General features: G+C 40.1%; 1 protein-coding gene across 3 annotated transcripts in view; it reads right to left on the bottom strand.

Moving 5' to 3' along the window:
• Positions 1 to 2,987: 2,987 nt before the first annotated feature.
• Ogt (O-linked N-acetylglucosamine (GlcNAc) transferase) overlaps positions 2,988 to 11,050 on the bottom strand; it is a 44,802-nt gene continuing 36,739 nt past the window's right edge. For all 3 annotated transcript variants that reach the window (XM_087599187.1, NM_017107.3, NM_001398715.1), the window contains 3 exons: positions 8,692 to 8,944; positions 8,338 to 8,461; positions 2,988 to 5,223 (listed from right to left, as the gene is read on the bottom strand). In XM_087599187.1, coding sequence (XP_087455313.1) covers positions 5,049 to 5,223; positions 8,338 to 8,461; positions 8,692 to 8,944 — 552 coding nt within the window. In that variant the 3' untranslated portion in view covers positions 2,988 to 5,048. The remainder of the gene's footprint in view (positions 5,224 to 8,337; positions 8,462 to 8,691; positions 8,945 to 11,050) is intronic.

Raw genomic sequence — 11,050 nt, 5'->3', positions numbered from 1 at the left:
AAACTTCCCAGTGCCCATTCCAAACACATGAAAAAGCCGGTGCTTTTTACACTGTTCCTTCCTCTGGCAGACACCTATATACCTCACGATTTGTTTGGCCATACAATACAAAAGAAACATCCTATGGATTTGCTTTTAGTTGCTAGACATTGCTCTAGGTGTTCTGTGTGGCTTAAAACTGGGGGAATTAGGCATGGTGGTGCAGACCTTTAAAACTTTTAATCCCAGGATTTGGGGAGTAGAGGGAGACAGACTCTACTGAATCTACATAAGGAGTTCCAGAATAGCCACATAGTGAAACCTGTCTTGTTTAAAAAAAAAAAGTATGTGAGGGGCTGGAGAGATGCTTGGTTCCATGGTTAAGAGAAATTGTTCTTACAGAGGATTCCTGGGTTCAGGACCCTGGAGTTTGGAATGGGCACTGGGAAGTTTAACCAATTTTTTTTTCTCCAGGGTCTGAACCCAGGTTCAATTCCCAGTACCCATACAGTGTCTCACAACCACCCATAACTGCAGTTCTAGGTAATCTAGTGCCCTCTGCTGACATACTCAGGCACCAGGCACACACGATACACAGACACATATGCAAGCAAAACCACATTCATATAAAATAAATCTAAAAATAAAGTCTAAATAACCTAATAAATCTAAAAATAAAAATATTAAAATCTTTTTTTTAAAGTACTTGAGCCCAGCACAAAGGGCACTAGCATGCCAGCCTGGTCCCAGCTACTTAGGAAGCTAAGGCCAAAGTATTCCTTGAGCCTGGGAGTCCAGGAGTCCAGGAGCCCAGGAGCCCAGGAGCCCAGGAGCCCAGGAGCCCAGCTGGACAAAAGTTTTGTTTCTAAACAATTAAAAACTCAGTGTTGGGGCCAGGGAAGATAGTTCAGGAAATAAAATGCTCATTGAGCAAGCATGAACATAGAAACTTAGACCCCAAGCCCACACACCTCTTTAATCTCAGTGTTTGACTCACTCTCTTTAAGGGGCTGGCTACTGGGAGTTTGACCATGCCCCAGTGACTATATTATAGGCAACACAAACTGGACTTATTTTTTTCTTTTTGTAGGGGAAGTCACAAGAGCAGGGAAGCAGAACTGGGAAGACTGAGAAGTATGACTAGGATTCATGATGGAAAATTCCCAAATAATCAAAATTTTACACACACACACACACACACACACACACACACACACACACACGGGGTAATACTATATACCTATACTTCCCAGCACTTGAAATGTGGAGGAGAGTTCAAGACAAATCTGAACAATGTTGGAAAAACTGAATAGAAAACTAATAAAAGTTAAGATTCAAATAAACTCTTGAACAGTTCAGTCAGGTATGGTGGCACATTGGCACATACCTGTAATTCCAGGTCTCAGAAGGTTAAGTTTGAAGCCAGCCAAGGCTATACAGTGAGACTCTGTCAAAACCAACCAACCAACCAACCAACCAACCAACCAACCAACCAACAACCCAAAACCAAAACAACCCAAAAACAAACAGTAGGACACGGTGGCACAGGCTTGTGATCTCTTTAACATCATAGGAGGATCTGAAGCTCAAGGTCAGCTATGGCTACATGGAATCCTGTTTAAAATCAACACACAAAAAGGTAAATTACAGGCAGTTTGAAGGTTATAGAAATGTATTTTAATCTGTCGGGCAGTTCTTTGAATGCAGGAGCCGAATGAGACAGATGATGCACTTTTGACAATGAGGGTCAAGTATAGGTTCCAATGGCTACCTGACTTCACCCCATACCACTGTCTAACTAGTGATGAAGTCAACCTCTCCTCCCACACCATCTCTGTTGCTTAAGACAGGGTTTCACTCTTTAGCCTGGGATGTCCTTGAACCTCCGGTAATCTTCCTGTCTCACCCTCCCCGTGCTGGGCTTATAGTTATGTCAGAACACACAGATCCCAAAACTATTAATCATTGTGTCTCATGGCTCCCAGATTCCAACAAGCACAAATCCAAGTTAGGGCTTTGGGGCACAATAAAGTCAGTAAGGAAAACAGCTGAAAGTTTACTTGAAACAACCATTTCCCAATTTTGTTTTGTTTTCAAGATAAGTTTTTCTGTGTGTAACAGTTCTGGTTGTCCTGGAACTTACTTCGTAGACAAGGCTGGTCTCGAACTCACAAAGATCAACCTGCCTCTGGAGTACTTGGATTAAAAGGCATGCACTATGCATGGGTTTGTTTTTTGTTTTTCAAGCCAGATCTTGGTCTTGTATACTTTTATATGTCCTAGAACTAGCTCTTCAGACCAGGCTGGCCACCACCTGCTTCTTCCTCCCAAGTGCTGGGATTAAAGGCATATGCCACCCTACCCCTATTTCCCTTTTTTTTAAAAAAAAATATGTGTATGAGTTTTACCTCCATGTGTATAGATGCACATTAATTTTATAAGTACTTTACCTGTGTGTATACCTGTTCACCAAATGCATACCCAAGGAAGCCAAAAGAGAGTCAGATCTCCTGGATCTGGAATTACAGTTTGCAAAGCAGATGTTGGGAATTGAACCTGGGGCCTCCGGAAGTACACCCAGTGCTCTCAATTGCTAAGCAATCTGTCCAGCTCCAATGTTTTCCCTTTATGTCTCTGAAAAAACTAGAAGCCAAACTTGTGGCTGAGATTGTACACAACAGAGGGAAAATAGTTCTGTCTGTAAATACCTAAAAAAGACTAGTCCATATAAAGAATGAGACTATAAGGCTTAAGTTATAGCTAATATCAATGTGCTTGCTTGGTCTGCGTAATCCTCAGAATGGAAGGTGAACAATAACCCACAAAACCCTATATAGGTATTTGGGGCTCTGTGGTTATCTCCAATGTTCCCCATCAGAAAGAAAACAATGTTAATTCCTAATATCAACTTAAAATAAGGAAACATTTCTTTGTACTGTTTTGAGCTATTCAATCATAGGTTTCATCAGTAATACTCAATATAATGAGACAAAATACACCAAACCATGTTAAGGGGAAATCATCCATTTATTGTTTAAAGATCGCAAGACAACATCTGAATTTCTGAAGCACAATTTTAAATGCTTTACTTTTTCAATAAAGCAGAGTATAATAGAAAAGAAAAACAAATCAGTTTCCAGTAATATCTATTACTCTATTCAGAATTAAGTCTTCCACAGACAGGTTACCTGGAAATAAAAGCCTGTTACAATAAGCAAAGCTTTAACCAGAATGGCTACTTGTCGTGCCAGAAAAAAGCTCATTCCTATAGGAGGAATGATGTGCTGTGTAAATGGCCACAGATCTCAGCCTTAGCGGCACTGGAAGTCTATTATCCAATCCCGCATTGAGTAGTTCAGTGAATTTTGAAAATCAGTTTACCTGTAACCATGCTGGCAATCTTTAACTGATATTTATTCAGTTAAAAAATAAATTAAGAAATCTCTTAACTGATGTTCCTTGATTTACATTACTAAAGGTACACAGTTCATCACAATGCAATTCTGCTATCAGAATTACATGAGACTCTTTGCTTAGGTTTTAATTAGCAGTAAGGATCACAAATTCAAGTTCTTAATTATCAATAATTTGTCAGCTAAGGTACATTCAGGCAAGAGCTGCAACTACAGAATAGGTGCACTGCCTAGGTGCTTTGGAAGGACATAATCTACAGCACTACTAACAGACAAAACTGATCTGTGACTGGAGAGTATAAGTGCAGTAGAGCAGTACAAACATATTCATATGTTTAAGCCTCAAGCCCTCCACCCTTTACTGAAATGCAACTGTTTTTTACCATCAAGAATTCAAGCTCCACGAGGGCCAATGTCTAATTTGTAGTCTAAACCAAGTGGTGGTACAAATTCACTGCTACCAAGGCTGAATCCATAGATTTTGGAACTAAGTCCGGACAACACATCCTAACACAGTCTAAAAATAACTGCCTGGATAGAGAGATGGTTCTTCAGAGCTTTCACTTCTAAATCTGTCAGTGAAAATTATTTAATGTACTGGAGATAACTGTAACTTACTAATCAAATATTCGAATACTTATATACTTACCTGGGATTTCATTTCTGCTGAAAGAAATAGGAAGAACAGGACTCACTTTAAAAAAAAAAACAAACTTTAGAAAAGAAGGTAAAAATCTTATCACACACTATCACTTTTGGAAGCAGCATAGGAGGGGCAGTCAAGGGCTGAAACACTGGTGAAATAGGTAAAACTTAGGCAAAAAAATAATCTACATTATTATCAGTAACAGTACCACAACTGTGACCTTCATGATTAATATTCACTCCTAAGAATTTTCATTTGGCACCAGATGGCGTGTTTAAGAGAAACACTCTGGGATGTCTGAAAGCAGACTTGGTTTTGTTAGCAGTCACAGGAGAATTTAAATGGAGGCTGGGGGGCGGGGTGTGGAAAACAGGCTGAAAAATGTTAAGTCATCATCTACACAAAGCACTGACAGTGCCAAGCATTAGGTCAGACACTAAAATGACTGATATAGGCTCATGTGGTTTATAAAACCTATAAAAAGACTACACCAGCAAGGTCCCTGTCACCCTGTCAGAGTTCAGACACTAAAACAGGAAGCAACATTTTAGTTTAAAACCTCATCTCAGAAGAATCAAGATCACTTCACATGAAAAAAAAATACCTGAAAGCAAACATTTTTAAAAGCTTCAAACCCCAAAACATAAAGAAAAAAATAAAGGATCAGAAGATTTGATCAATCCACGGAATCACAAAATGGCTGGTTAATCTCTATCTCCCTCCACATTAAGCATCCATGGAAGACCAAAGGAGAGCAAACATTCCAGACCTGTGCACCACCTGTTTGCTGCAAAACTCTAGAGATTCCTTGTGGAATAGTAGTTTCTTATTTCTTGTCTCTCCCTATCATGCAGGAAGCAAGTCTGGCTGTGCTATTCTATTATCATTATATATCACCCATCTGCAACACAGTACTATACAGATAAGCATAAAGCATGTTATCTAGTTCCCTTTCCCCCAGAAGGTTGAGGCTCAGGTATAGGGGCAATTCTCCTGTGCGCAGTCTTTATTCAGGCTGACTCAGTGACTTCAACAGGCTTAATCATGTGGTCGGGTTTGTTGCCAGCTGCATAATGCTCCCACATCTGCAGATACAGCCGCTCTAATTCCATTGTGTATTGTTTGGTGTTGAACAGAGGGCTAGATATTCTCTGTTTCCATACTTTGCCACGAATTTTCTTCAGGCTAGGTAATAAAACCAAAGAGAATCAATTTTACAAATCAGCAAACTCAGAACCAGACTGTATAAACACCTAGTCAAAATATGACCAAAGTTATACTTTTTCCAATTACCCTGTCAACTTAACACGAACTAAAGTCATCTGGGAAGAGGGAACCTCAAGTGAGAAATTGCATCCATCAGACTTAACTGTGGACATGTCTGTGAGCCACTTCCTCAATTAATGATTAACAAGGGACAAACCAGATCGATATGGGCAGTGACACCTGTAGCCAGGTGCTCCTTTGTTGTACTTTCTGCTTCAGCTCTTGCTTCTTGCCTTGACATGCCTTCACGGTGGGCTGTGATATGGATACCTAAGCTCAATAAACCCTTTCCAAGTTGATTTTGATCATGGGGCTTGTCACAGAGTCAGTAATTTATCAGTTGGGCTCAACTTAACCATATTCATATTAATGATTCCTTTCAAAGAAAAAGACCCTATGATCTCTCTATTTGTGTATTTGGGTATGTATGCATATATTTGTGTGTGCATGTAGAGTCCAGAGGACAACCTTGGACGTCATGTATCAGGGATCTTCAACATTTTCTTTAAGACAAATCACTCGAAGAAGGCTAGGCTGGCTATATATGTGTATGTATCCATATATGTAGACACACACACACACCCCTACATACATACATCCACTCATCCTGGTGATCTGCCAGTCTCCTACTTCCTAGTGCTGAGATTATAAGTATGTGCCACCATGCCCAGTCTGGAAATTCTTAAAATTCATTGAACACTTAAGATGTGTAGACTTGGGGTTGGGGATTTAGCTCAGTGGTAGAGAGAGCGCTTGCCTAGGAAGCGCAAGGCCCTGGGTTCGGTCCCCAGCTCCGAAAAAAAGAACCAAAAAAAAAAAAAAAAGATGTGTAGACTTGAGTATCTTTCTTTTTAGTTGAGACAAGGGTGTAACATTCTGCCGTCCAGGCTTGCCTAAAACTAAAGGCAATCCTCCTGCCTCAGTCTCGTATGTCCCATCAAGTCTGGCCCCATATATAAATATTCTATCTCAAAAATAAGTATTGGGCTGGTAAGGTGGCTCAGTGAGTAAGGGTGTTTGTAGATAAGCTTTACAACCTGAACTTCATCCTAGGAACTCAGGTGACAGGAGAGAAGCAACTCTTGAAAGTTGTCCTGGAGTTGGGGATTTAGCTCAGTGGTAGAGCGCTTGCCTAGCAAACGCAAGGCCCTGGGTTCAGTCCCCAGCTCCGAAAAAAAAAAAAAAAAAAAAAAAAAAGAAAGTTGTCCTGACTTCCGTTTGTTTGTGTGTTGTGACATGTACATATGTATGCCTATACATACAAACTACTAAGGCTCACTCTGTGGTAAATGTTTGCCTAGTATATAGAAAGTACCTTACCTAAAAAAATAGTATTGAATTCTAATTAATGACACTTCCTCTGAAGTGCTGTCTCCTTTTATCTACTGTTTACTTATAAAAATGCACCCAAAAATGGGTGGCTCATTGAGAACATGAACAGGTGAAAAATATTTTAATATACCAAATAAAATAATATACAACAGCATGGTCTAAGTAGCAGATATAGTGTTTATTGTAAAATTAGAATTTTCATAACTAAATGTTGGGAGATAAAAATATTTTATGAAGCCAGGCACAGTGATTCACACCTGCCCAGCACTTGAGAGGCAGAGGCAGGTTCTATCTGAGGTGGAGGCCAGCATGGTCTATAGAGTAAGTTCCAGGACCACCATGGCTATACAGAGAACCCTTGTCTCAAACAAGAAAAAGAAAAAAAAACTAGTACTCAAAAGCATAATTTTATCTTAGTATGGTGGCATAGTCATAATCCCCAAAATTGGGAATCCAAGGCAAGGAGAATCAAGCTCAATGCCAAGCTGAGCTACAGAGCAGATAAAAAAGGCACCTGTCACATAGAGAAAACTCAACTCCTCATGTATACCATCTACACACACACACACACACACACACACACACACACACACACACACACACAGAGAGAGAGAGAGAGAGAGAGAGAGAGAGAGAGAGAGAGAGAGAGAGAGAGAGAGAGAAATGTAAAAATGTTATGATTCCTAATGAGATTCTGCTATAGCCATAGATCAGTGCCTAGCCCAACTGTCAGAGAGGCTTTTTCCTGCAGCTGATGGGAAAAGATGCAGAGACCCACAGTTAAATATTAGATGGAAAAAGACACCAAATTCAAGACCTCCTTCAGGTTCTTCCCTTGGCGCTCAAGGAACCTCACAGGAGAAGGGGGAGAACTGTAGGAGACAGAAGGTCAAGGTCACCAGGGGAAGACAGCCCACAGAATCAACTAAGCAAGGCTCATAGGGGCTCACAGAGACTGAACCGACAACCAGGGAGCCTGTATGAGTCTGTCTGACCTAGGCCCTCTGCATGTACATTATGGTTGTGTAACTTGGTGTTCTTGTGAGACTCCTAACAGTGGAAGCAGAGGTATCTCTCTCTGGCCTGCACTTGGGACTCTCTTCCTCTTACTGGGTTGCCTCAGTCAGCCTTGATATGAGGGCTTGTGCCTAGTCTTACTGTGTCTAGTTGTGTCATGTTCAGTTGATATTCCTGCTCTTTTCTGAAGAGAAACAGAAGCAAAATCTGTGGAAGGCAGGACAGGGGATGCAAGGACTAGAAGGAATAGATTGAGGGGAAACTGTGGTCTGGATATACTGTATGAGAAAAAAATATATATATATATATACAAAAAATTTTGTGTTTTTTTCCCAAACAAGGTTTCTCCATGTAACAAAGCCCTTGGCTATCCTGAACATGTCCTATAGTTCATGCTAGCCTCAAACTCAGAGATCCACCTGGCTCTCCCTCCTGAGTGCTAATTCTCACTCATTTGCAGGCAACTAAGGTTTTTTTGGTTTTATTTTGTTTTAATTATCCTCCTGTGAAGTATTAGGTTCAAACATCTGACACTTTGGAAAGTTACTAAAAGTTCATGATTTCCTAAGAGATCATGTCCCCCATCCAGACATCATACAATTTATCTATTTTATATTATTCTTAATTTATGGCTTCACCTTAGCCAGTTTCAGATATATAGTTTGTTCCTGGAAGTTTACTTACTATTCTAGATCGGTCCCCAGTTTCACGGCTATGTCTTCATATTCCTGTCTGCTTTTAGCAATGAGCTCAAGACATCCTAGACAAGTGAGCTGAGAAGCTGCAACTCGAGAGGCAAGAGTCTCTCCTAGAAGGTAAAAAGATAGTAATCACATAATCATCATTGTTAATTGCATTTTAAGTATCCACATTACAGATGGAGAGGATGGTGCCAAGAATTCAGACTTGAATAAGTCCTATTTTCTATCATCCTGCCTTAATTACTTCTACTACATACAAGTTCACCCTGAAGTACTCCCTCTTGACCCAAGAAACTTTTAATGAATAAAGAGTGCGATGATTTTATCAGTCACTAACCTGGCATAGTCACCATGGGTGTTCCTGCCCAGAGAACATCCATCCCTGTGGTATGTCCATTACACAAAGGAGTATCCAGGCAGACATCAGCCAGCTGACCTCTCCTGACATGCTCCTCTTTAGGAGCCACAGGTGAGAAAATGATACGGTTCTGGGGAAGGCCCATATTTTGTGCATATTGTTGAATATTGGGCTCTCCTACTGCTGGAAAACGCAACAGCCAAAGCACGCTATTAGGCACACGTTTCAGAATCTTAAAAAAAAAAAAAGGAAAAAGGAAAATGAGAAGATTAATAGTTTATCTGCCTTTCCCCAAATCATTTTACTTCACTCTATTCTTCCCATGGAAGATTATACTTGTGGTCTTGTAATAAAGTCCTATTGGGAGAGCTTGACCAGCTTAGCCTGTGCTTGATCCCTAACACCACATGATCTGGCATTATGGCACACACCTATAATTCTGGCAGAGCTCAACCAGGAGCTTCCTAAATTCAAGGAGACCCTGTCTCAAACAAGTGAAGAAACCTGCTTGGGACCTAGGTCTTTCCTAAAAAGAGATGAATTAAATTAATTGAGTTTTTCCCTTTTCTCTTAGCTGTCACCAGAGTGTTTAAAGACAGAGAAAAGAATATTAGAAGATGAAAACCAACTTACTAACTGGTACAATTTGAGACAACTATATGTGGCAGAACTAAGATAGGCAGTGGTCTTCATTAAAGATGGGAATTTGGGGTGTCTGCTTGCTTTGTTAATTTGCATGTTGAAAATTCCTGAAAATTCCCTGTGTGTCCTTATTTTCACCCTCCATTACTCACACCCCTCCCATTTTTGCTGACTCCCCCTACCTTCATGCATATTGTTATTGTTTTTGTGTGTTTATGATCCACTGACTTTAACCAGGATTGTTTGCATTAAGAATAGAGAAGTGATATACTGGAACATGGGCAAATTACCACTACAGAAAATGACTTCCCATCTCCCTGTAGTGATTATTGTCAATAGTGCCTAAGAGAGGGGTGGAACCGTTTTTGAAGCAAGAGTACGATCAAAAAGTGGCCAGTGACTACCTCACGAGTTGTGTTTAAGAAATCCCAGCAACTGGAATCACAGAACATTGTTAGTTACCATGTATGTTGTGAAAAGGGAACCCAGCACCAACTGATTTATGTTTTGAGCCATTTCTACATCCTCTCTTTTTATGTTTTTGTTTTTAAGGAATAGGGTCTCATTAAGTTTTTCAGGCTGGCCACAAACTCAAGGACTCAAGTCATTCTCCTATCTTGGCCTCCAGAGTAGCTTGAGGTGCCAACACATTTCCCTACACTTCTTACATTTCAAATTGCATACTATGAACAGTATTTGCTTAATCTAGATCTGAAAGCAGCACACTTCTAAAAATAACCAAATAGACGATATTATTATAGGCTTTTTATAACTATTTTGTAGCTTGAAAGCAGCCAGAGATAGCAAGTGTATAAACTGTATTTATAAAAATAAGCAATGTGAGCCTGGGATTACGGCGCCACAGTAGAGCACTTGCCAGCTTCTGCAAGGACTTAGGCTCTACCCCAGCATCAAAACAATCAACCAAAGAACCAAGCAGTAGATGTGGCCTCCAGACTAATTTACCTACTCCTGATTCAGAACTGCACTTTCCTATCACAGAACTCCACACTTTCTTCTCTGAAAAATGTTGAGAAAAGACAATTTCCAAATCCAGACTATTTCACATTTTTACAAGTTGTACAATGTCCATACATTTATCTAACACTCTTAGAAACAACTCCTTTTTTATTTTTTATTTTTTTTTTTTTGGTTCTTTTTTTTCCGGAGCTGGGGACCGAACCCAGGGCCTGGCGCTTCCTAGGTAAGCGCTCTACCACTGAGCTAAATCCCCAGCCCACAACTCCTTTTTTAAAAAAGCACATTAGTATCTTTACATTGAGATGCAGAAATATTCATAAACAGAATAAAAAACGAAAACAAGCTTAATGTTATGTAACTTTTGCTTTTAGAATTTTGGCAAAAGTGAGGATTCAGGGATAATAGAAGTTTACTCATTAACTCCTCTTTCTACATTACCCATTCCTTTGAGACAAACAACAGATACAGGAGCAGCAGATTCAGAAATGCTTTCTTTCTAACAATCTAAAGGTAAAAATACACTGATGCAGAAAAGTTCTGTGGACGCAGAGCCAGCTAACTCCATATACTCAGTGTTGTGCTTCTGCAAACCAGGCTCGTGAGCTGACTGGGAAGTGGGACCATTGATAACTCTTCCCTGGTTTAACTCTACAGTACTGCAAGAGTGTTAAAACATGGGTAGGCATACAGCAAGCTTGATTATCAGGTTAGGTCA

This window comes from Rattus norvegicus, chromosome X (genome assembly GCF_021556685.1).
Source record: "Rattus norvegicus strain SHRSP/BbbUtx chromosome X, alternate assembly SHRSP_T2T, whole genome shotgun sequence".
Classification (NCBI taxonomy): domain Eukaryota; kingdom Metazoa; phylum Chordata; class Mammalia; order Rodentia; family Muridae; genus Rattus; species Rattus norvegicus.
This window is presented reverse-complemented; position numbering and strand designations above follow the sequence as displayed.